Source organism: Ammospiza caudacuta, chromosome 8 (genome assembly GCF_027887145.1).
Source record: "Ammospiza caudacuta isolate bAmmCau1 chromosome 8, bAmmCau1.pri, whole genome shotgun sequence".
NCBI classification, from domain to species: domain Eukaryota; kingdom Metazoa; phylum Chordata; class Aves; order Passeriformes; family Passerellidae; genus Ammospiza; species Ammospiza caudacuta.
In genome coordinates this window covers 29,899,801-29,926,474 of record NC_080600.1, presented here as the reverse complement: position 1 = coordinate 29,926,474, position 26,674 = coordinate 29,899,801, and the positions used below count along the sequence as shown (strand labels likewise).

General features: G+C 39.5%; 1 protein-coding gene across 1 annotated transcript in view; it reads left to right on the top strand.

The window, feature by feature from the left end:
- The first annotated feature begins 3,746 nt into the window (after positions 1-3,746).
- The window catches only part of XRCC5 (X-ray repair cross complementing 5), a 48,239-nt gene continuing 25,311 nt past the window's right edge, over positions 3,747-26,674 (top strand). The window contains exons 1-13 of the mRNA XM_058809733.1: positions 3,747-3,764; positions 5,828-5,941; positions 6,472-6,655; positions 8,309-8,357; positions 9,894-10,016; positions 12,632-12,820; positions 15,715-15,829; positions 17,345-17,483; positions 19,536-19,648; positions 23,053-23,115; positions 23,779-23,916; positions 24,566-24,656; positions 25,874-26,001. Coding sequence (XP_058665716.1) covers positions 3,747-3,764; positions 5,828-5,941; positions 6,472-6,655; positions 8,309-8,357; positions 9,894-10,016; positions 12,632-12,820; positions 15,715-15,829; positions 17,345-17,483; positions 19,536-19,648; positions 23,053-23,115; positions 23,779-23,916; positions 24,566-24,656; positions 25,874-26,001 — 1,464 coding nt within the window. The remainder of the gene's footprint in view (positions 3,765-5,827; positions 5,942-6,471; positions 6,656-8,308; positions 8,358-9,893; positions 10,017-12,631; positions 12,821-15,714; positions 15,830-17,344; positions 17,484-19,535; positions 19,649-23,052; positions 23,116-23,778; positions 23,917-24,565; positions 24,657-25,873; positions 26,002-26,674) is intronic.

Genomic DNA, 26,674 nt, shown 5'->3' with positions numbered 1-26,674 from the left:
GAGTGAGGTTGGCATCCCTTGGGAAGGACCATCAGAAATCACCAACAGACACAATAAATACTAGTGTTGGTCTGCACCACAGTTTTGGCATGTGCTTTCAAGCAGGTGTTTGGAAAGACCTCTTGGGAGAAGACAACAACACACCTCACAAAGCCCAGTGTAGGAGGCTGCTAACACATGTGCTTCCAAGCTCTGCTTTGTTTTGGGTGCCAATTTCCCATCTACTTTGTCTTCCAGCCTGCTGCCCAGCTTGTACTGATGGAAATACAAAGCTGATTGGTGTCACAGTGTGTTTGCCCTGCTTTGTTTATATGTGGAAAATTCAGTTCATAATTCCTCAGTTTGCAGTTAGCACCCACTTTTATGTATCATCCCAGGCAAAGAATAGGTAATGATTGCAAAGTTAATTCTATTTTTCTGTAGAAAATTCTGCTTTATGTATCCATTTCAATAAAGCTATTGGGCTAGATCCCAGATGGCTATGGTATTCATCTTTCCACCAGGCATTTGTCCAAAGTCTTACCCTGTGGGTAAAGAGGGAGAAAGGCCAAGTCATCTTGCTACTTTTACATTTAAACCATTTACATTTGCTCAGAGATGCCATAAGCAGCTGGGTCTCAGCTGTAACTCTCTGGGTAATACATTCCCTCTTGTAAAAACCAGGGAAGCCATTTTCATTGCTGCCTTGTAAAGGCATTGAGAAGTTAAGCACAAAGCAACCATTCATTGCTGTCCCAGGAGTGTGCTTACTTCATCCAGGCTTGGTCTGGGGGGGAATTAACCAAACAAGGAATGAGCAGAGCAATGAGTGAAAACCTCACTGACACTGAGGTGGGACACACTTTGGTGTGAATGAGATTACAGCTGATCACTCTGGATCCTGAGTCCTCTGAGATGTCATATATTTATTATTTATACCCAGAGACTGGCATTCTGTACAAGAGAAATAAACAATTAATCACAGCTTTTTTTTTTTTTTTCATGCTTTCACAAGCAAAGATTCTCAAATCTTCATCCAGGCTAACAAAGCCCTGGTGCCCCAGATGGAGTTGATTAGTCAGATTTGATGATTACCAATGATGGAGCTCTGTTCAGACTTGCAAAGGGAAAAGGAAATGTGGATTAAGGTTTGTTTCAGGAATGATTAGCCAGTTTTCCTTTGAATGGTGGAAACAGCTCTGAAGAATTTGGCAGCGTGAAGGTGTGAGGTAGAAATGTTTTGGTTTGTTGTTTGTGTATTCTGCCAGAGAGCTAAAAGCCCCCATTTATGTCAGATTGAGAGCTAAAGGACAGGAATATCACAGATTGAGTTTCATGGTTACAGGTTGTCTTTAGTTGTACTCAGACTTTGTAAGGAAATGTGATACTGGTACCAGGGCTGGCCATACAAACCTTCTGCAATCAGAGGTTCCCAGTTCTGGCCCAAGGTGGGTTTCCCTAAGTAATGTCTGCAATTACAGCTCTAGCTGCAAGAGCTTGGACCAAAGCCTGGGATTCAGCTTTCATGTCAAATCTAGGAGTCAGAGAGAAGGGGTTTATGTCAATATTCTGTTCCAGCAGTCAGGGCTGAGGTTTTACTTTCCAACCCCAGCATAAAAATAAAATGTTCATTGATCACGATGCCTTGCAAAATGCTTTTCTGCTGGTGTGTGAAAAGCTATTGCTGATTAAATTGATGAGTTCTTGTTTCTCTATTCTTCCCTTCTGTGTGTGCACATCTCCTGTCTTGTGCCTGGAATTCAAGCTCTGCTGGAAATCAGCTGGAGTGGGGTTTGCCTGCTTGTGAGCCCAAGGGAGGGCTTTTGGACTAAGATAACATCAGGAATAATAATAATGATAGCAAGCAGCCTGATTTCCTTGGCTGATTAATCTGAAATCTCCTTAGAGACATTTAGGAAGACAATGCAAGATTTTCTCTGGCAGTAGCTGACTGGGATTTTTTGTCTACCGGTTTTCCCTAAAATGTTTGTCACATTGCCAAGCTGCTCTGTTCCTTTGATATGCAAAGTGCTTTGAAGAGAGAATCCCTCAATTACCAGTATTCCCAAAGCATGGCAATGTAGTAAGGAGGGAAAGGGGATTTTTGTCTTCAGACATCACTCAGTATAAAAAGGAAATACTTGTGTTTGTAGGGTCGTCTTCTGGTACAAGATTTTTGAAGTGTTCATGTAAGATTTACTCTTTTGTAGCTACACTAGTATCCCCACTTGGAGCTCTGTTTTGAGAATAATTATAGGTAATATATGGGTTTTGAGATATACCTAGAAGTGAAAAACACTTTCACTGGTAATGGTAATGATACCCTCAAAGGATACAGGGAAGGTAATGCAGAACAAGAAGTACTAAATACATGTGATGAAATACTTGCCATTCTCATATATCTCTAATGATTTCATAGCCAATGGACACCAAGATATACCTGATATAGCATCTATTTTACTAGGAATTCTTAAAATCAGTGGGTTCCAGTTTGATCAAACAGCCTGGATGCAATGTGGTTCAGAAATTCTCTCTGTTGTGAATGGTGGGACAAAGCTAGTGTTGTGCCAGTGTTTAATGAAACAATCCTGACCCACTGGTGATACACAGGCAGAATGTACCTTTGGGATGCTTTGGGCAGCTGAAATCCCTGTTCCAGTGGTGAAGGGGAATGGCTGCTCCCCAGCAGGCTGTGTCCTGCGGGATTCTGGGGTGCCATGGAGGCTGGGGAGCCCTGGAGACATCCCCTTTGGGGTGATGTGCTGGGTTTGGCTGGGATAGAGCTAATGTTCTTCACACCACTGGGTCTGGGGATGTGTTTTGGGTTTGTGCTCAACACAGGGTTGACAATGCAGAGGTGTTTTTGTTATTGCTGAGCAGAGCTTATAGAGCCAAGGCCTGTTCTGCTTTTTGTATGGCCATGCTCCAACAGAGTTGGGAGTGATGCAGCTGGGACAGCTGACCAAAGGGGTATTCCAGACCATATAACATGACAGTATATAAAGGGGAGAGGAGGAGGAGGAAGAAGAGGGGCTGTTTGGAGTGTGGAAATTTGGCCATAGCTACCATTACACGTGCTGCGGCCCTGCTCTCCTGGAGATGGCTGAAGCCCTGCCTGTCCTGGGGAAGCAGTGAATTAATGCCTTGGTTTGCTTTGCTGGTGTGCATGGCTCTTGTTTTTCTTATTATACTGTCGTTACTTCAACCCACGAGTATTCCAGCTTTAACCCTCCCTATTGTCTCCCCAGTGCTGCTGGTGGGGGACAAGTGAGTGCCTGTGGGGCTGGGCTTGCCCACCTCCAGCCGGGGTTACATCGGGATGGGCGAGGGATGGGATGTAACCCATCGGGAGGTGCTGTAGGGCAGGACAGAAGGGCCCCTGACACCTGCCCTGGACCCTCCTCTCCTCAGGGACCCCATTCACCTACCTCGGGCTTGTCCTGGGCTACGCTCCGCCCGAACTGCGGCTAAACTGACAGCCACGCCTGCGAGATGTGGCACTTGGAGGGAGGGCTGCGAGAAGCCCGGAGGAAAAAGATGAGGGAAGGGAGATCTCCCCTCTCCCATAGCCCGGCCGTGCCCACCTGAGCTTTCCCCTCAGCCGGTCCCGAACCGGCAGCGCCGGCAGCGGCCCCGCCCGAGTCCCCGTCCGCCGCTAGGCGGCGCTGTCCCCGCCGCGGAACGCGAGGCGCCGCCGCCGTGTTCCCGGGGGGACGTGGGGCGGGCGGAGCGCTGAGCGCGACGCACCGCGTCCCGGCACCAGCGCCATGGCGCCCAGCGGCAAGGTGAGGGCAGGGGGCCCGGCGGGGGTACCGCCGGCTCCGGGCACCCACGGGCACCCATCCCTGGCACCGGATACCCACGGGCACCCATCTCTGACTCCGGGCACTCACATGCACCCATCCTTTGCGCCCTGTAACTCCTCCCCGTGCTGGCCGCCGAGCCGCTGCCGGTGCAAAGCTGACTAGCTCAGAGGGAATCAGTGTTCCTGCTTTAGAGCACAGTGCAGCTCCCGCAGCAGTGACTGGCATTACTCTTGCTGGAGTAATGCTAGAACTGGTTTTGCTCTGTTGAAAATGCAGTTTCTATATCTGATGCTTATTGATGAAAGCTGTGTTCAGGTCTCCTGTGTTACGGAGCAGTTTAGTGTCTGTTAAGCGCAGCTTTATCTGTGCTGCTGTAGCCATCTCTGTCTTTGCTTTATTATAGCTGCTTCAGCACCGAGAGGTCAGAGATAAAGGCAGGCTTGTTCCACATCGCCCTTAGCGGCACTGAGCAGGGCGGGTTGGTGTCGCTCAGGTGTGACAGGGCTGTCCTGCGGTCACACGTGCGAAGCTCCGGGCCAGTGTCGCTCAGGAGCCTGCACTGCCAGCAGCAGCTCTGCGTGCTCATGGCCAGAGGGTAATAACAGGTTAGTAACAGCTGAAGAGAGACATTGAGGAGGTGCCCTCTTCCTGAAGGAGGATTCCAAATACCTGAACGAGCACCCAGCTTGGGTTTGCTGCCTTCCAGAAGAGCATGTTTGCACTTGACATTGATGGTGTGTTTGTAAGCAAACAGCAGCTCTGCACTCCTGCGCTTCTGTGGCTTCTCTGCTGTCACCCTGCCGTCTTTGAAGCGTTTTTAGGGAGCACAGCACCAAGCCAAGGAGGGTCTGCAGCTGCTGCCGTGGGTAGATTCAGTAATTCCCCAGGCTGGTGGTGGACACTGACAGGGCTCTTGTGAGAACACTTTGCTGCCTCTGCTCCACTCTGAGCTTCTGCAGACCTGGCTGGCTCAGGCGCTTGTTCCCAGCTCCCAGGCAAGCCTGGTGAAGGCAGGATGAGTGCTAAGACTGAGTGTAACCTGCAGGGCAGCTTGTGGAGCTCTGCTCTCAGCAGGTGCTTGGAGTTGCTTGCAAGGCTGGGCTTGCAGGGCTTACACCAATGCCTTATCTTGCTGTTCATCCATTTGGCTTTGCAGAAGCAGACTCTACATCTTGTGTCACTTGACAGATTTAGGATTATTGCTCACATCCTTTTGTCAGCTTCATTTCTTCTGGAACTGGATATATTTTGTGTTTTAAAATGAATCAGCTGGCTTCAGCCTAGGTAATACCTGACTTTCCTGTTCAGGCAAACAATTTTTTTTCAGGCAGGATAATTTAATCTACTGGCAGCTCATCAAGGTTTTGATGCATATTTAGGGAACTTTGGTTTAATCCATGAGAATAAATTTGAGCTGGCCTTGGACATGCAGGGCCTCATTTTGCTGAATTCCTCTTGCAACTACATTAATGTGGATGATTAATCAAGATAAGGGGAGTCTGTGAAAGAACTTTAGAGGAACTTGGAGTCAAATGAGAAATTGCAAGAAACAATTTTATTTATTTCTAGTGTATAAATCAATTCATGGGCAGACTTGGGCAGTGTTTTGTATAGATCAGCTAAAGAGGTGATCAGAAATGCAAAAATATAGACTAATGTGAGGTATTTAAACCCCTAAATTGAAATTGGAATTCATCCTTGCAATTGTCAACTAAAATATCTGTTTAATTTCCTGGTGCAGAGAAGCCCTTAGATCCCAAATATATTAATGGGATTGTACAGAAATTACATGCCCTTTACAGGTTATTGTGTAACATAGGATTTTTTTTGTGTTTTCCACTGAAATGTCTGGAACATGGTACAGGATGAAATTATTTTCTTTTCAGTGCAGTTATGCCAGTTCTGTCTTCCACCATTGTCTCTTATTAACAATTAGTGTAAAAGAAACCACTTGTGATGTAGTTTGATTTTTGGGCTTTGTATGTACCCTTGTAAGTAATTATGCTTGTATTTTATTTTTTATTCTCACTCCTCCTTTCCAGGTGGCAGTAGTGCTGTGCCTGGATGTAGGCCTTACAATGAGCAGTTCTTCCCCTGGTGAAGAGTCTTCACTTGACCAAGCCAAGAAGATTATGACAAAGTTTGTGCAGAGACAGGTGTGTGTGACTTCATAAATGTTAAAAACATCTGGGAAACATTTTCCTCATTTACTAATAATTGAAATAAATGAGGAATGAGTGAGAATTAGTCCGTGTTTATGCAGGAGTGACAGGGCTCTTTGTTTCAGCTGTATTTTTTGTGCATGAGATGTGATAGTTGGATTGGTCACCATTTTTTCTTCAGGGCAGTAGAAACTTTTAGGGAAAAGAATTGCTTTTCTCTTTCTCTAAAATATTTCAATACTTATTAATTGCCCCACAGAAGACCCATTTTGAGGACTGAATCAACCAATTTTACTTGTTTTATCCCAGATAGCCTCTTGTAAATTTGTTAGTTCAATTTTATCTAACTTTGTGATCTCACTGTAAGTTTATGTTTTGAGAGGATAGCACTGAATAAGTAAAAACCAGTAAATTCATTGTAATTGATGTTTCAAAATTAGTTCAGTTTGCTGTAATGTGCCTAACATAGTTATGTATGAATCTACTGTGTTTTTATACCTGTTTTGTGTTCTCTGTACCTGCAGGTTTTTGCTGAGAGTAAAGATGAAGTTGCTGTAGTTCTGTTTGGCACTAATGGCACTAGAAATGGCCTTGCCAGTGAGGATCAATACCAAAACATTACTGTACATAGATCACTAATGCTGCCAGATTTTGATCTGCTGGAAGACATTCAAAATGTGATTAAAGCAGGCTCTGCACAAGCAGACTGTATCCTTTTGCTGAAGAGCACTTCTTGAACTGATTCAGCTACGTAGGAGACAGGAAGTCAGTGTTGTGAAATTGGGCTCAGCCTCCCAAGTTTTAACTACTATCAGAGTTGAGCTAATTTGTGGTTGTAAGTTTGTCCAAAAGCAGATTTAGCTGCTTTTTGACGTTCTTTTAGGCTAACAGATGTAGCCTTGGCCTTAAAAGGAATCATTGGTTTTATGAAGTGTTCTGTTAATTAAAGAGAAAAAAGATAGTAATATAATTTTAGGCTTCAAATAAGGCATGTATTTTAAAAATAGCATTACAGAACTTGGTTTGTGCTTTTTAATAAAAATGTTGTTTATGAAGTAAGTCAGCAGAAGTTCCAGAAACCAGACTGTCCTGGTTTCAGCCCAGCTGGCAACTCAGCCACACACAGCTACTTGCTCATTCCTCCACCAGTTGGATGGGAGAGAACTGAAAGGGTAAAAGGGAGAAAACCCGTGGGTTGACATAAAGACAAGTTAATAGGGAAGTTAAAAGCTGTGCACACAAGCAGAGCAAAACAAGGAATTATTCACTGCTTCTCCAGGCAGGCAGGTGTTCAGTCATCTCCAGGAGAGCAGGGCTCCATCAGACTTAACAGTTACCTGGGAAGACCAACACCAGAACTCTGAATATCCCCCCCTCCTCTTTCTTCCTGCCAGCTTTACATGTTGAGTGTGATGCCAGGTGTGGGATATCCCATTGGTCAGGTGAGACCAGCTGTCCCTGCTGTGTCTCCTCTCCATGTCTTGTGTCCCTCCCAGCTTCCTCACTGGCAGGGTGGTACAGGAATCAGAAAAGGCCTTGGCTCTTTGCAAGCACTGCTCACCAACAGCCACAACATCCCTATATTATCATCACTGTTTCCAGCACAGTTTCAAGACCCAGCCCCATGTCAGCTCCCGTGAAGAAAACTATCTCTAACCCAGAGAAAGCAGAATAGAAGTTTATCAGATTGATTTATTTATAAAGTATTTCAAACATTGCCAAATGTTACTCCCTGGTTTGAATGCCATTCATATTTGACTGTGTTCTGCTCTTAGTTACATGTAAGGTGAAGAGTTTTAAAGAGTAATTTATATAGCATTCCTTCATGTGTTTCATTTACATTCAGTTCAGTCTCCTGTGTTGTCTCTCTCTGGCCATAAAATGGTTGCTGTGAGCTCTGTCCAGGCAGTCAGAGCTGTTTCAGAAGTGTGCAGCCACTCAGCTGGCTCACACATTCCCAGTGGACATTGTGATCAGGAAGAGATTGTCAGATGCAGGTGGTTCAAAGAAAAACTTCTGTGAGAAAATGATATATGTTGAAATTTTGTTGGTGGATTCAGAGTAACATTCTAAAAGTTAGATTGCCTCTTCATGGACTTGAGCCTCTCATTGGCAGTTGAGAGGTTGGGATATGAAGTAGTGTTTTTAGTGTTCCATTGGGTAAGTGGGGCAGAGACAAGATCACAATACACACAAGTTATGTAGGAACCTCTTGCACATCAGTTATTTGAAAGAATATTTCTTAACTAAAATGCATGTTTGTCAGTCTTTGAGAGAGAGTGAAAATGTAAAATTGTTTTATATGAAAAACACTATTCATTACTTGATTAAAATTCTGGGATTTTTCTTAATTTTGCCTAGTTCTGGATGCTATTATTGTGTGTATGGACTTGCTTCAGAAAGAAACAATGTGAGTATGTAACCTGAGGGTTTATACAAAAGTCTGACTTTGCACTGATGTTTTCTTGTCACTCTTATGTTTACTGTATGTATAAATGTGGGAAGTGCTTTCTGAAAAAAAAAAAAGGCAAACATTAAAGATAAACAGCACACTGCAGAAGTTTGCCTCTAAACAATCCTCATGAGACATCTGACTTGTCCAGACAATTGGAGAGCTTTCTGAGGCAACTGGCAACTCTGTAGTAGAGCCATGAGAGCATTGTTACCATTATAGAAGGCACAAAACCTTCCCTTTCTGTCACATTCCTTGTGTTCTGCTTTCAGAAACTGTTAATCTGGATGTTGAAATGCTTAGGAAAGAGCTACTGAATTTAAATGTGATGGCACATTTTAGAAAGAAAAAAGGAAAACAAAACTAGAAAGGTGAATTTGTTCAGCCTAGAAATTTAAAGACTGTTGGAGCTGAAGTGGCTGTTTGTAAATATGCAGGCTGTGGAAATAAAGGTGCAATAGGAAAAACCACTCTTTAAGCTGAGAAAAAATCTTGACATCAGTGTTACAAAGTTATCAGTGAGTGCACTGAGGCTGGCAAGGTGTTTCTAACACTCTGTGAAGTAGTGGTGCAGGGGAAGCAAGGTAACTGCACTTCCTCTCAAACCAGGGTTTGATCATGTTTCTAAAAAGGTTATATGATCTAATTGTGAGTGGAGAAGACTGGACTTGGTGATACAATTTATATTTTTATGAATAAAGTCTAATCAGTGTGGAAGGCTGTATCCATTTAGTGATTAAAACTGTTGTGAATGGAAATGACTGTATTTATGGCATTGTAGTCTTGAGTAGCTATGGAACCACTGGGTTTTGTTGTAGCTTGTATGCACCAACCCCTTTGATATGGAGTTTGTCTTCATTTGAGAAAATACTATAGGGTAAAAATTCAAGAAAATCACTCGTGTTTGATTATCCAGATCAAAACTGAATTCATCCACTTCAACTGATTTTTGTTCTGTCATTCAACCTTCCTGATCTGTACTGTTACTAATTCTTAGTATATTAGGTAGTCTTGAAAGTCCATCTTCTCCAATGAATCTACTGAATTAGATTACTAAAATGGAACCCCCACCAGCAACAGTCATTTAAAATGCATTTTCACAAGAACAGACTTACAGCTGCAAAGGAAATAACCAATGTAATCCATAAACAGCCTAACATATTATATTAGGATTTTAGCCACATTGATGAAAATTGGCAGACTTCCATTCATTTAGGTGTAGTTAGTGATTTATACAGTCACAGGGCTAAAATCCTCAATTTTAAGGTAGGAGGGAGAAAGGGAACTCATGTAAACACTTAGGATGAACAGTATAAGCTACAATAGAACAACTTCTACCAAACAGGTTTATTTGCTTTATTTCATTTTACAAGTAAATTTCTTTGGTAAAAGTAATTACAAATATATTAGTTTTGTTATTATTTTGTAAGGAAATTATTTTTAAATGGCCTTATAATATTTTCAATATATGTAAATGTTTTTCTCTATTTTAAGAGGAAAGAAATATGAGAAGAGACACATTGAATTGTTTACAGACCTAAGTAGTCCTGTCAGTGAGGATCAGCTGGAAATTATCATTGCTAACTTGAAGAAAACAGGAACTTCAATTCAGTTTTTGTAAGTATGAAGATGGCTGCTATGTCCTATGCCATCTTTTAAAGGGAAATTATTCTTTCTTAATTATTATCTTGAAATAGCAAGTACTTCTATCAGTTATATGTACTTTGAATTCCACTTATGAGCCAAGTCCCCTTGGTTAAATAATGTGCAAATAAATGTTAAGATGATGGCTTCTTCTCCACTTAAGCTTATAGCTTAGAGCCGAAGTGTAAAATGGGAGACAAAAGAAAAATATAAGCAGAGAATTAGAATTAGGAAACAATAAGCCAAAAATAGCCTCAGAAACAGTAGTTTTGTCACAGCAACAGCCTAGATCCTTTTAGGCTGGGAAGAAATAACGAGAGAGTGTTGCAGATATTAATAGCTTGATTCTGGTGTCAATAGAGGAGCAGGTCTGAAGAGAAGGGTTGTATTCACAATGATGGGCTTGGAAGATGGAACCAATGTCTTCTGTGTTAGAACAGGAATCCCTTGATTGTCATGCTGTAGATATAGGCATTGATCCAGATCATCAATGGTGGTGTTAAGGTCTGTATGTGATGGCAATTGGAAGCTGTTAGCCTTCTAGAGGAGTTTATTTAAAAGCAAAACTTTATCTGGCTGTTGATAATAAATACTTTCACAGGAGAAAGTTAAAGCTCTAGTTTTACTTCTGACCATGATCTAGCATTCTGTAAGGAGCAATGTTGTGAACTTAGTAATGAATTAATTTAAGCCATTTGCCAACCCATCTGGAAGATAAGAGGGGTTAGGTAGGGAAATGTGACTGAAAATCATGATCTGATCCTTCACAAAAAAACTTTGATTAGGGGAGGCTGGATGCAAAAATATCAGGTTCTGTCTACACAGGAAAAGCAGTTCTGCTTCCAGTGTGACATGCCTCTCCTGGCTTACTTGAGCTGTTGTTGGTATTGGAGGCAGTAGAGGTGCATCACCATCAATTTGAGTACCTCTGTCAGTCAGAGTACATCTTTTGGAGCCCTGGTATTCAAGTGCTTCTCCCTTGTCTATGAAGCAGAAATGAAATATTGCTGTTACAGCACTGGCTGCAGGTTTGCACCCACAGGAGCAAAGGATTATTTGATTTTTACCTGCACAAATGTAAAATGCTTGTTTAAAAAAAAAGTCTTGCTAAACCTTTTGTTATAACCTATGCTTCCATCTCTTATGCCCTGATCATTGACTAGGTTGACACTTGCAGCAGAGAGTTGGTTCTCCTCCCTGCTTCCAGGTGCCAAGCACATGCTGAGCACTGTGTAGTGTTGGGTGTTACATACTTCTCATCACAGTAGTCTCTGGGTATTGTATAGTGAATGTAGCCTAACTTTACCTATCAGAGGTTTGAAGCTTTTTGATATTGCCACATCAGCTTAAAAATACAGTTTCTATATTTTGTCAGTGGAATCTGCTTCCTAAAAAGGTACCAAACACTTTGCTGAAGCTTGATCTTTAATTTGGCTCTATGTGACACTGTTGTGCATAATGTTAACTCTGTTTATTATCTGTTGCTTCATGAATAAGTTTAGTGAGGACTAATGAGGTGGAAGTATGGTAGAGATGTGTAGGCTGCTTTTTAAAAAGCATAATACAATGCTAAAATTATTTAACTTTGTAGAAATGTGGTAAAAGGCATCATGTGGTTCATTCAGAATAGGATCAGATGAAAAATCTGCAGGTGTTTTCTGGGGCACAGAGTTGAGGATCTTACACATGTTTTGCTACTGTGTTTGTTGTATTTAGTTAACACTCTTCTATATTTTGAAGAACAGTAAAATCATTTTATCTATAACCCCTGGCTAAATTTTAAAGTCTGAATCATGAAGTGCAAGAAAAATGTGTCATCTTCAGTCAGAAATTCACCCAGTGTTGTAAGCTATTAAAATCTCAAAGAATAACATTTGTTCCAGAAATACCTAATAGCTCCACTGCAGAGAATGTCCTGCTTGCTGGCATTTTGAGCCAATACAGAATCACAGGCCTGGAACAGCCTTTAACAAGTCATCTGGAGCAATCCTCTGCTTCAGACTGGGTCAGGTGTATGTCTGTCATTGCTGAGCAGTGTTTGTCTAACCTTCTGATAAAGATTTGCAGTGATGGAGACTCTTCTCTCTCCTCAGGCAGTTGGTTTTAGAGATTATGGTTTGAAATGCCTTTATCAGGTTTTTGACAATCTGACCTGACTCCATGATGCGATAGATGTGCAGGCAGAATACAAAGAACTGATTGTTTCCTTCTTCTCTGCAACAGCTTTTTGTATTTAAGGCTGTCTTGCCCTCTAATTCCCTTCTCTATGGGCTTTATTTTGTTCAATCTTTTTTAATGGATCTTGCTCTCTAATCAGCATTGACTTTACTGTCTAATCTATTCCTGTATGTGGATGTCTTTATTGATGCACAATACCCAGAACTGGTGCATCACTCTGGTCAAGATGTTACCAATGCCAAATAGACTTGAAATACTGTTTTATTTATTTTGCAAGTCCTGTGGCTCTTTATACATCTGTCTGCAGCTAGATAGAAATCGTTGATCCTAAGAACATTTTTTGTTTTGTTTTGCTTGGTTATTTTCATAAGGAAGAAAGTCAAACTAACTGCTTCTTCTTTTGTTCTTAGTCTGCCATTCCCAGTGAGTGTTGATGATGGAAGTGGAGATAAAAGTGCCAATGTACATGCTCATATGCACAAAAACTCTTTTCCAATAAAGGATTTAACTGAACAACAAAAGCAAGGCGTTGATGTGGTGAGGAAGCTCATGTATACTTTGGATGAAGAAGGAGGGCTGGAAGAAATTTATACTTTCAGGTAAATTTGGTTATTGTCCTACAGATATGCTTCCTGATTTCTTCTCCAAAAGATGAAGTTAACTAATCAGTTGAAGTCACTGAATTTTATGACTTCCTGTACCCTCAGTCCCCTTCATACAGCTTCTTCAGTGGCTTTAGAATAAGTAAAAGAGCTTAGAGATTTCAGGGGAAAATGAATTTTCTATATCTGTATTTTAATATAAAAATCAGTTTACTTCCATCTTTAGTGTTGGAGGATTTTGGAGGGAACATTTCTGTAAATGTCATTTCAAAAACATGTTTTAGAAAGAAATGGAATTTGTGGCATAGTTCAGCTTGAATATCTGCATTTAATGGTAGCCTTTGTTCCTTGGTTGCAGACTACTTTTAGCTCACTAGTTTGATAAACTCCCGTGAATTCTTTGAGTAAATGTTGTTTTTTGAATCCTGCTCTTTAATCACAGTCTACTGTGCTGCTGTGACAAACAATAAACTTTTTTTTTTTTTCATTTTTCTTGCATTAGGAATGCAAGAATTGAAAGATGATTTTTCACTTGTTTTCCCAAGGAAAGAATAAAAGTTTGTGTATCTCTGAAAAACTGTAGCTAATGATACATCCAAGACTTTTCTACATAGGTGTTGTCTTAGTTGGGAAACAGGCAAAATGCTCCTATGTGCCTTATCATAGTCTGATATTACTGTCTCAGTAGTTCTGTTCTACAATTATAAAAAGTGATCTTTTAGACAATGTGATTTTCAGGAAGCTTAGCAGACCTCAGCTGTAATGTCATTATCAAAGGTAATTTTTAGATGAGGGCTGTCCCTGTAGGTTTGTATGCTGTAATTCATCAGTTCATTTGTGGGATTTCCTTCCCTCCCCCAGCTCAGCTGGTCAGCTTTGCACCTCAGCAGCCAGAGAAGCTCCTTGAGCATTACTGTGCATTAGTGAAGAGACACGTGTCACTGTGTCTGTGTTCTGCACTAGTCAACAGAGCAGTCTGAGTCTCTAGAAAAAAGCAGGCTTTGTCACTGCTTCAAAGACTGCACAGAAAAGCAGAATCTTTCCTGGCCCATTTTTCCTTTAGGGTAATCCATATGCATGAACCTGCCATGTGGCTTGGCCTCTTTATACTTTTTTTATCACAGACTCTTGCTACTTTACAAGCAGTCTTTGTGCCATTCTTTCAGGGGAAATCCAAAATCTCTGGATAAATAGGCATTTGGCTAGTAGATTAAAGCTTTAGTTGGAAAAGTTGTTTAAGAGTATGTGAGGTTTTAGATGCAATTAAGTTGCTTATCAAGCTTTGAGAAGTCAGCTTTGCAAATCTGTCATGATAATTGGCCAACGCAGATGCACTCTCCATTTTCCTAGATTAATTATTCCTGCTGGTAAAAATATTTCAGCTCTTGTAAAAATAAATTAGCCATGCCAGGGAAGTGAGTGAGGAGGTTTTGTTGTGATTTTTTGTTATGATACTTGGCTTATTAGACAGGAGATACTTCTGCTGCTTCTGGTCTTGAGGGAAGAGATAGCAGAGCAGAAAGGTTGTGTTCATAAAATACTGGCTGAAATGTATGTTTGCAAGATTTTATTGACTGGGTCATCTTTAGTTACAGGTAGCATTTTTCTTCTGGAAATATAAGAAATTAAAAGATAGAGATAATAAATTGAGCTTAAATTACATTTTTGGGCATTTGGCACTCATATATTTGATTTTTGTACTCATCCCTGAATGTATGTGTTGCAGTACTCCTAATGATGTAGTGCCATGTTCTTTTTTAAAATCCTGTATTGATGTCTTTATTGCTAGCAAAAAAAATCTTCCTTTCCCTAAGGGAAAAAAAACCCCAAAACTAAAAAGGGAATTCAGTGTTTATCTCATATAAAAATCTCAGTGTGTTTTTGCCTTTCATTGTGCATTTAGAATTTAAAAAAAACCAACCCTGTTCATACTAGGAAGCCTGAAAAGTAGAATGCCAAGCTGAATTCTCTACTGATAATTTTAGGCTTGATTTCTGACAGACAAGTGCTTTAATCAAGAGAGTGGTGGATTCCAGGTTTTATCATAATATGAAAAGGAGTAGTTCAGCTTTGTTTTATCTTTGCTTTATCATGCAATAAAAGAAAAAAAATTGAGAGCTTTTTGTGCTGGAGTTTTACAGTCAAATTACCAATGCAATTTGTATTAGTTGAAAGCTATTTAGGGGGGCAAGCCTATTTGAATTCACAATGATATATTATAAATTACTGTGAGTTGTTAATTTTGGACTCCATTGCTAAAAGTTGTGCAATTAAGTTAACACTTTTTAGTATGAATTCATTACAGTTCCTTTTTTTGTGGTTTTTTAACTTGTATATCTGCTGTTTAGGCTAGAAATAGTTGAAGTAACTTCTTTCACTATGACAGAATGCCCTTAAATTAATGAGTTGACTAGTACTGTATTAAAAAAGTGTCAAAAGTTAATTTCTACACAAACAAAATCCTGTTAATTGAAACTGGATTCTTTATTTCTTTAGCTTCCCTATAGAAAGCATTTTACCACTTAGAGAGCCTTTTCTAATTTGTGTTGTTCAGCTTGCTACATGCCCTAATTGGATGAGCACAGAAAAATGGGAAATGCTTAAGGAGCAATTGTGTGGTTTTATCACTAGACCTAACCCAGTGCCTTTAAGCCCTAGTGTCACACATCATAAAGGCTCAGGATGGGGATAATATGCTGTACCACCTCTTTTTGTCATTCTATTTTCTGACAATAGGTAATGGTAAGATTATTGATCCAGTTTATTTGCTTTGTGCAATATAAGCTGGAACAGTTTGGATTCCTGCATTTCCTTAAGGAGAGTGTATTGTCTATAATACTTTATTACAGTTCACCAGAGTTCATTGCTGTTTTCCTGATTCCTTCATTTAGAGAGAGCCTGGAACGCCTTTCAATGTTTAAGAAAATGGAAAGGAAGCCAATGCCTTGGCCCTGCCAGCTCACTATTGGTCCTAATTTGTCTATAAGGATTGTGGCCTACAAATCAGTAAGTGTGTGCTAGTGCAATTTGGCAGCAAGTTAGGTGCCACTACATGTTGGGTTTTTTTCCTTAGAGCTAAGAAAATAAAGATAAAACAACATCCAGATAATTATGATAGTGATTTTTGTTTGGTTAGAAGCCAGTACATCTAAAATTCTGGTTCCCACAGCAACTTTAACTTCACCATACACATTAAATAACTAAAATTCATAAGGTACGGAAATAGGAGTAATTGCTATCTACTCTGGCATTTAGTAGTATTGGAGTTGATGATCCTGACTAAGAATGCTGTGACTGAAGATTTACATTCAGCATCAGTGATATGTGAGACTTTATATATATTTCTTAAGCCCTAGGCATGAGAAGAACATGTGTGCCTAAAATGGTGGGTGTAAATGTTTTACCAGCCATTGTTTCAAATCACATCTGTTGTTATTTCAGACTTGGAATAAAAGGTCTGGTTTTTTAGCTTGTTTGTACTGTTTGGCAGAGCTTGGGCCCAGTCTGTTTCTTATGGTTGATATGGTTCCTTTAATCAGTGCTAGGAAAAAGTTAGTGTGTTTAAAGGCAGCAAGTGTGCAAATTTCTAGCTGTAGAATAGTTAATAGGTAACTGTGTAGTGTGGCAGTATTGATGAAATATATCTGAAGTCTGAGAGCTGGGTATTCTAGCCTTGAAAGACATCAACTTTCTATTTATAGTTACGAAAAATGTTTTTATTAGGCTATTGTGCCAGACTGGTGCAAATAGACAGAGTCCCCTCCCAGAGATGTTTACACACAAAATAAAGTAAGTTTGGGAGAATAAGCAACTTGAACTGAGTGACTGGCCTGAGGTCATACAGCAGTCATACTGACATAATCTATTCTGCCTTTACTGTTTGCTGCTCAGCTCCACATTTTTCTTCTCATGTACTAGCTATACAATTTCACTTAAGCAGAAGAAAAGAAAACACTTTTATTTCCCTGTAGTTGGGAAACATTCACTCATTGTAAATACTTATTCCTTCTTTCCCTCCCAAGTCCTATAATGCAACTGGGATCCTTTTGCCTTTTGGGGAAGTTGCAGTAATATAAGGCATCCTGTGGTGTCGCAAGTCTGATGGAAAACTTGGCCATGCAAACTGAGTGAACATTGAGTCTTACTGTATCTTTAACATATTTCTTAATGCTTTGGCAAAAGTATTTATACATTTGGAGGTAGTAAATTGCATAGCAAGCAAGTTACATGGTATCCTGTGCCTCAAAGACTTCCACAAATGGCTTAACCTACAGGTTTAATGAAAAACCAGGACAAGTATGCTGTCAATATGGTGCAGTTCATGTGTTAGGTCTCATAAAGATGAAGCAGTACTGAAAGCACATGGTAGCAGTCAGAGATGCATTATTTGACAGTCTTTATTAGTTTTTTGTTGACAAAACAATGCAGCACTCAGGCTAAGGATTTTTTGTGTGTTCTGGTTAGTACTCTGGATCCCACTGAGGTGTTAAACATTCCTTTTCTTTGAATTCTGATACCAAGGTCACAGAAGAGAGGGTGAAAAAACTTTGGGCAATTGTGGATGCTAAAACCCTCAGAAGAGAGGATGTGCAAAAAGAGACTGTTTACTGCTTGAATGATGATGATGAGACAGAGGTTCAGAAAGATGATACTATTCAAGGTATGACATCTTTAAGTGCACCCTGAAGACAAAGGGAAGGTAATGGCTTGGACTCTTAGGTCACCTAAGGGCCTCTTAGTTTTATACGTTGAAGCCTTGCTGTGGTCTTAGAATGTGAGTCCTGTAGGCTGGTGGAACAGAGGCTGTTATATGAGACTCTTTGTTTTCACATATTTTAAAAAAATCTTACTTTGCCAGTAGTAGGATTAATAATAATAGGAATAATAATGACAATGGGAATAATAATCATAGAACTAACAACAACAACAATAATAATAACAACAGATGGAGCTTAGAAGGCACTACAGCTTTCTGAACTACACACAGTGGAAGGCCATACCTCAGTTCTGTAGTGAGTAGTTCTGCTGCCACTATTCCATTTTTGGATCTTCACTTGTACTGATAACATGAATGCTTTCATAGTGCTGCTTTTTTGTAGATGAGCAACTGCTCTAGTTATTCTGCACTTGGAAAGATGAAGCCATCAAAGGAGGGTTTAGTGTTCAAGAGTAGCAGCTTTGCTGTACTATAACAGGATCAATCTGAAGTAGTGGTACGCAACATACCTTTTATGACCTGCAGCTTCTTTCTGAGCAGATTAATTTCCTTAGAAGACTACAGGCCCCAGAAACAGCAGGAAATAGTGTACTTACTTTTAAAAATTGAGTTAAGCAAATCTGTTTCATTTTTTGTGACTGTATAGATATATTTTGCTACTAGTTTCTTTCCTTTCCTGTTTCAATCCCACACAAGTAGGGCAAGTATATTAACTATAAAGAGCAGAACTATTCAGATAACAGTATAGAGTGTGCTGTCAGATGAATAACATAAATTGAAAATTAGAATAAGCTGTATTTTTTAATTTAATCTGGTTCAATTTTAGCATTTATAGGTGTTTCATAGCAGTATCAGATAAAGTCCCAACGACAATGTGACCTTCTTTAATCAAAAATGATGGTTAAAAGATGGTTTAGTTACATTTTACAACTTCAAAACTGTGGAAAAAAATCCACTTCTTACGGAGAATGCATTTTGGAGAATTTGCAACTGTTCTCAGCTAATCTTCTGACTGCTTAAGTTAGTAAGTAGTTGTGGGATACTAGTAAAAAGAAGTGGTGAGCAGTTCAATGTAAACAAAAGAGATAAAAGATTTCCCTGTCAGTGGTGTGGTATTTCTAATGCTAAAGGAGCTCCTGATGCTTCCTGGACTTCAGTGACTCTTTTGAGAAATGTCATAATTAGACAATATTTTGTATTTGCAGCACCCGTACTGAAATTACTTTCATTCTGTGTGTTGCTTTTCAGTTTGTAGGAGAATGTATCTGCTTATAGGTTTTTCATCCAGGGATTTATCTCTGTTCCTTCTGCTTTCTGCACACCTGAGGATATCATCCTTAGCCTGTGGCAATATAATAAATTGATGGCATTACAGGAAGGATATTGGAAGCTGAGATAGGAGAAGAAGCAGTTGGAGCAGATGATACCTCTGAGAAATTACAGCTTCCTATTTTATGGACATATACCTGTAATGTATGGCATGGGAAGTAAAATACAGAAATACATAAAAAGACCAGTTCTGCATACCAAGAGTGTTTTGGTTTTCCATTGTGTACCTTGCTTCTACTATTAGCACATTTTATTTTCTGAATCTTTTCTGGTGTCACCTCATGTGATATGATTTGTGGTATGTTTGAGGTGGCTTGTATTATGTTTGCAGAGAGTGTTGCAATCTGTTTGCTGAAATCTATTCTGATTTGCTTAAATCTATTCTGTGAGCATAACTTTGTTAGGCAAGATGTTCCCTTATTTTCTTTCCTGCTCTCTGAGAGTACTTGTGTTACATAAAATGATGTACAAGGAGTGCTTTGCAAAGTACAAAATGTGTCTATGGGTGTTTGGGGTTTTTTTTGCTAACAGGGAAAGTTATTTGATGAGCATGTGTGGAACGTAGCTGTGGGGCATGAATGCATTGTTAAAATATTCAGAGAGCTAATTTCAGTGTTAAAATTGTAGGCCCATATGCTTACCAGATGCTCCTCTCTCGTTCTCCAGGTTTTCGGTATGGGAGTGATATAGTTCCTTTTTCCAAGGAAGATGAAGAGCAAATGAAATACAAAACAGAAGCAAAGTGTTTTTCTGTTTTGGGATTCACTAGATCCTCACAGGTGTGATACTAAATGTCTTCCTATTCAGCTTCCTGGGTTATTCAAGACAGTTGATCTTGGTTTGAATTCAGCAAAGTCATGGTGGTGTGTTGGGTTTCAGTATTGGGAACGGGACAGCTCCACTCAGGTATGCAGGGGTGACTTATTTGCTGATTCTAGTACATGTAAGCAATATGTGGTCTCGTGGAGGAGAGAAGCTCATAAGTGTGGCCATTGGTCTCTCAAGTGAAGTCAGAGCCACTGAACTCAGATCTCTGCAAAGAGGAGACAGAGGTATTGTGGTCTCATTTCATCTCTCAGACTTTAATAGTCTGTCTTCTGTTCAGCTCAGGCAGCAGCCTTTCTGGGCTTTGTCCAGCCAAGGGTATGGCTGCTTCTTAACAGAAGCTTCTCCCTCAACATTAAAGTAGTGTTAAAGCAAGCCTGAAGCTGACTCCATTCATTCTCAATTCCATAAGGATTAGTTTGTGAACCATGACTGGTCTCTTCTTTCTATTGTGAAAAAACTTCAATGTAGTGAAGGCTTCTTAGACAAAGGTAGCATAATTCAAAAGCTCTCCATATTTCTGTGAGATGTTCAGTGTTTGTAATGCACTTATCTCTACTTGTGGTATTGACTTTGCTGTTTGTTGTCCCTGACAGTTGTAAGAAACTTATTTTGAGCAAGTACTTTAATAAAAGTTACCCAGCACAAGGTGATTTCCTTCAGAAAATCCAGAACTTAAGCATTAGCAAAGCCTTAGGCAAAGGCTTAACAAAACTGTTATTGTAGAAGGACACATGAAGAGAGAGGTCAGAGATGTGAGTGCCAAGTAATTGCTGTGGATGTTAAGCTGCTCCCCATCTTTTTTCTCTGAAAAGGTTTCTGATAGAAACTTTAGTCATCTTGGAGTTACCTACACCCAGTCCTCTTCACCAGTCAAAACTGAAATGAAATCATAGGGCAGTTCTACACCTTCACTTCTGAGAGCTCCCAGCCCTCCTGCTCTTTGAAATCTCTCACTGCCTGAACAGAGAACTCTTGATAAAAGCTAAGGCATCATCACCTTTACAGTGAAGGAAATATGCTAATGAATTGGGAAGCATCTGTGGGAAGTTACTCCCAAATGGATGTAACTAAACATCTTCTTACCTTGCAATACAGTGACACAGAGACCTCGTGCATGTTGCTAGATGTGTCATTAGACTACTGCAGTGCAGTGTTCCAAAACATAAGCACTGAGGAGCCAGGAAGTTATGTGGTTTACTGAAAGGACAAGCCAGCCCAACTGGAATCTGTAACCTGGTTGCTCCCTGAGGACTCTCAGACTTAGTTGTTGAGTGATGTGGGAGCTGTGCACTGCAAGTGATTGATCAAGGAAGCATCTCATTCATGCTTGAGCTTATGTGCCCTAAATTGGCCAGGGCCAGAGAGGTGCTAGGGAGTGCTATCTCCTGTACCAGAAACTGGATCTAATAATAAGTGAAATGTGTCTGAATCCTGTGTTCCAATGAGACAATTTCTTGGATCTCCTCATACATTATTAGCCTCCAGCTGTCTTACTATTGTCATTTAGTTCTGCAAGATGTATTTTGCTGTGTGCAGAGTTTTCTTAAGCTGGAGGTTGGCCTCCTGTTTCAGTTTAGTCTGACTTTATTTGAAAATGGAAACTAAGAGGAAAGCAGAGGAGGAACATAGTGTTTCTCTGAGCAAACTGTTATTTCATGTGGATTTTTATTTTCCCGTTGGTCAGATAGTGTGGTAATACCTTCAAATACATAGTTAATAATTGTAGGGTTACAGCTAATTTTAGGAATACTTTTTGAGTCATGTAAATATGCATAAAAGAATTAACAAGTTGTTTTTAAAATTTTTCATTGTACCAAATACTGATCGCTTTTAATTAATTTTTATTATATACTCCTCTTGTCTCTGGATTTCATAAGAAACAGAAATTATATCTTAAAGTGTACTCTGGTCCTGTAGCCAGGAGTATGAGTAGTTATGCACAGTAGTAGCTGCACATCCCCTCAGTGGAATAAAATTATTCAGATGTGCTTGCAGGATTAAAATTATAGTGGATAGGTAATGATATCAGGAAGATTTAACTACAGCTGGAATTTTCAAGACCCATATGTTATCTTAAGTTTTGCCTCCTAAATTTTATTGTTTGGAATGATAAAACTGACACTACTCAAATATGTTTTATATTAAATTGGTTTTTTGAAACTTTGATGGAAAGATTATTCGTTATTGACTCGAAAAACTGGAACAGCTCCAAATACATAATTAAATAAGGAATAGAACCACCTTATATTCTTTTCCTGAGTTGTTCCCATCCCTCAGGAAAGAAGATCAGAGGCCATTTAAGCTTTGATTTTTAATTTATAAGCCATGCCATGTAAATCAAGAAATACCTGAAACTATTACAAAGGGACAATTTCTTTTGCAAACAAAAAACGGTGTAGTGATACACACATCTAGTGATGTATACTATACTGAATGTAAAATTTCCTGAGCATTTAGAGACAGAACAGGAAAGAAAGATTGCAGGTAGAATAATCTGAGCTGAAGAATTGTGCTGTAATACAGTGAACAGACCTGCTCTGGTGCAGGTTGTCACGGACTTCAACAGCCTTATGGTAATTTGCTAAATAAAGAAGATAAAATAAAAAGGTGAAATGAATGAAAGAAAAATCAAAGATATAATGATGTTAGTTCTGAGACTGTAATGTAAAGAGTTTTTTCTTTAACAAAGAGAAGTTATTTCAATCAGTGTCCATAGTAGTGTGTGATCTTTGTGGCAGGTCTCCTATGATTGCAGGCTTTCTGTGTGTGTGAGCTGCTGTAGCTCCAGCTGTTCCAGTGATGCCCCTTGATGAAACTCTTTTTCCTTTTTGTTTTAGATTCAGCCATGTTCATGAATAGAATAAACTCTGCTAACAGAAGTGCTTTATTACTAGCACAGCTGTATATACTCTGGGTTGGTGTTGAAGTAGCTTTATTAATTAAGGATGAGACTTTTTGTGGCTTCTTTTTGATGTATCTTTGCTAGAAAAATTTAATAGCATAGATATGGTAACCATTAGGTTTAGGCCTTGTATTAACTACTGTAGTTTTCCACAATGGCTTTTGAATTACTGAAGTATAATTCAGACTGGTAACAGCTGCCAGTTGCACTGTCTTTCATTCCTTCCCATTACTAGGAGGCTATGATAATATCCTATCCAATATGACTGAATATTCATATTCAGCGATAAATGGAGATATGAGACAAATACAGGGCTTTAACCTCTGTGCACTGTAATTAAATTTGGCGACTTCTGACTTGAGTAATGCTAGTTGTTTTATAATTTAATTGGTCCACTTGTATTAGTGACCTTTTCTTTAGGTCAGGCTAACTCTTGACCATTTGAATCTGTAGATCCAGAGGCATTACTACATGGGCAACCAAGCTCTGAAGGTCTTTGCAGCAAAGGATGATGCGGTAAGGTAAACTGAAGTGTAATTTGAACGTATTTTACTGCAGAACAAAAAAGAATAGTAGTGATGCTTGAGATTGTCCTGTCTTTCTGTGTAACAAATAATTTTAATGCAGCTTACAGAAATGTCTAATTTCATTGCCCATTAGGATAAAAAGAAGTTGGATTAAACCCCAAATGAATACAGTATCTCATGAATAATGAAAAACTGGTAGATACTATGTTTGAGTAAGGTTGTGAGGAACCTGAAATTGTTGCTGAAGTTGATTCTCAGGCAGAGCAACAGTGTGCCCTGTGTCACTGTGTTATTTAGAACAGACCTTCAAAGAACTGGAGGTAAAAAGCTCACTGTGGAGCTCTAATATGTTCCTTTAAGGGACTTTCCTCCCTTTTGCTATCTCATGCAAAACCTCTGAGAGTTCTTCACACCTGGTGAAAAAGGTGGAATATGCTGAATCTAAAGTTGGCTCAGCTTTGAATGGATCCACTATCGTGATGAGATTTGACCTTTCTGCTTCTTTGATTTATGAACATGAAAAAATGCTGTTAAAGTTATAGCTGAAATGGAAACTAGTATTGACTAAATCAATGCTGTTGAATTCCCTGTGAAAGATGTATTTCAAGATTAAGAACTTGCATGACTTTTTAGACTTCTTTTTTCCCTCCAGAATGCAGCAGTTGCTTTTTCTGCACTTGTTCGTGCATTGGATGAGTTGAAAGTGGTGGCTGTAGTGCGCTATGCTTATGATAGAAGATGCTATCCACAAGTTGGAGTAGCTTTTCCATATATTAAGGATACATATGAGGTAATTCTTCTCTCTTACCCTTCTGCAGAGAGACCCAGAAGCAACACAGTATGTTAGAACTTTTGCAGCATATGTTTCCCCTGATCTTTTTTATGAGAGACTATTGAAAGAGCTAAATATGTGTAGCATGGTTGAGCAGTGATGGAGGTGGGGGCGGACACAACAATCTTCAAACTTTTGAAGGGTATAAACATAAAAGATGGAAAAGAATTATTTAGGGTGGTATGAACTGGAGGAGGTAATTGAATAAAGAAAAAATGAGGCAGAGAAATGTTAAATAAACCAAATCCAGCTTTTGACTTTGGAATACAGTAAGCTGTGATAAAACCTCCCAAAGCGCCAATATAGTGGATATTTAAAGCATGGATAATTGGAACTCTGCACGAGAAAAAGGGATCAGATGGGTGGGGAGGTCTTTATTCCACGAGCAGAAAAATTGAGTGTAGCCATCACTATGTTATAAAATAAGATGCTGTGATTTACTCTGATTCAAATTGTGTTGCTCAGTACATATTTTAAGTGTTTTGATGTGCACAGACTTTACATCTTCAGATTTTTCTTAGGTTTTAGATTGCCCTGATATGGCACTCTGTGGATACAGATTTTTTTTTTCCTCAGGCTCTGTTGTTTTTTCTTTCCTCTTGCACAGTGTCTCATCTATGTGCAGCTACCCTATATGGAAGACGTAAGACAGTATGTATTTTCATCCTTGAAAAACAGTAAAAAATGCATTCCTACAGGTAAGATATTTGCTGGTCAAGTAACCTGCTTGTTGTCTTCTAAGATGCTCTAAAAGAGTCACAATATTTGGCTCATCAATGAAAGCATAAGTTCTGTTGTTATTTTTCTTAGGAAAGCACCCAGGTATTAGGGCATCCATTATGGTGATGTCATCTTGAAGTGTAAATGTGTATTAAAGTTTTGGCACTTCAGGTGCAGGCTGAGCAGACCTAAGTTTGCAGGCAGTGTTTCAACTGTCCTGTGAAATGACAGCTTTGTGAGTCTCACAGGCTCCTGTGATAGAGAGCTGTGATTAGTCCTCTGTATCCTTTGATCTTTGAACTCATTTGTGGGCGTAAATGGCCAAACCTTGTGGGATCTGCAGTGTGTGATTAGCTAGCTAGAATTAGAACAGAGGCAGCTGCTCTGTTGGTGCAAAGCTGGTCCTGTAGCCATTTGCAGTATGGCCTGTTAATATAATGTGCAAAGGCAAAGACAGTATTTTCTGTGGAGTGTTATTAAACTGTGTGCTTATTGGTGTCCAGCTTGAGATGGATGGCATCTTTGGAGAACATGCAGCTACACAAAACTTGACTTGCTGTTCTGAGAGTTTTGCACAGCAATGAGTCTTAAGTGGATGTAATTTAAAATCCACTCCTGCTTCTTTCATTTGTTATGAGATGCATTGAATGGGCACCTGCACGTCAGGGTATATTTAGCATGCTGGTTTGTTTCTATAGCTGTTTCTGTTTTCTTGCCTGTAACTAGCAGTTTGATAACAAATCTAAAACCTGTCTTACCAAAGCAGTAGCTGGCTATTGTGAACTGTGTTAATTTGCAATCATAACTTTAAAAATTTATATTATGCCATTTAGTTTTGCAAACCAACTGTTATCCTTATTTTCTAAGTGGCCTATAAACCTTCTGTTGCAAATGAAAACATCTTGAAAAATAAGAAAAGCTAAAGCAGAAAGGCAACAATAATTGAGGTCTTGGGGGAAAAGGAAAAGTCTTTATGACTTCACATGGTAATCTTTAAATAAAGTAGGACTCTATTATTGTGTCCATTATCCATATTCTTTATTGGCACATCCATAGCTGCAGTGTGTTCTGTGGCATGTAATGACTGGGTGAAAATATCACACTGTGAAGCAAATCTTCATTTATAAATTGTTTCAAGAAATGCATCCATCTGCAAGTGTATTTAATCTTCCTTTGTATGTAATTGCTGCCTTAGTGGATCAGTTATCTGCTGTTGACTCACTGATTGATTCTATGAATTTGGTTCATGAAGATGGAGAAACTTTTGAGGATCTATTTAAGCCCAGCAAAATTCCAAACCCTCACTTTCAGAGATTATATCAGGTGAGATGAACTATATGGTATTTTTTAAAAACTTACTTTCTTAAGACTTTTCAGCCTTCTGTCTTTCTTTGATTCACGTTGGAAAGATCTTCATTGTGAAAATGCAGATATAAATCTCTGGCAATAAAGTATGTGGTAACCGGTGAGTTCTGTGTTGTCTCTGACATAGATTTATCTTTAAAATTTCTAGTTTCCAGGAAGGAAGGGAAATTATACCTGTGCTGAGTTGTCCACAACAGCATCAGTGATATTCACAGGCACATAGACTAGGCAAGTTAAAACTTGTCTCTCAATACTGTATTGTGGACATAGATTCAGTCTTTGGCTTTTAGACAAAGAGAAAAATTGGCTGAAAATTGGGGATATCTTCAGCTTCTCATTCTGTGTCCCATCACTCTTCTGTGCAGTGTTGCATCTAGCAGTGTTCCAAACCAGGTCAGTCTGAGGTGAACTGGATAAGCAATAAATGGTTTATTAACATTGTTGACATTTTAAATGTTCTGTTGGGGCGTCTAAGCTGATGCACTTTACGAGCCAGCAGAACACTTCACTCTTCCTGCAGTTATTATATCAAGCTGTCTCCATTTTGATTTGCATTCCTTTCATATCACGAAGACTTTCATTGCAACTGTGAGGATGGGAGACTTAATTATACATTGGAATTCAAGTGTTT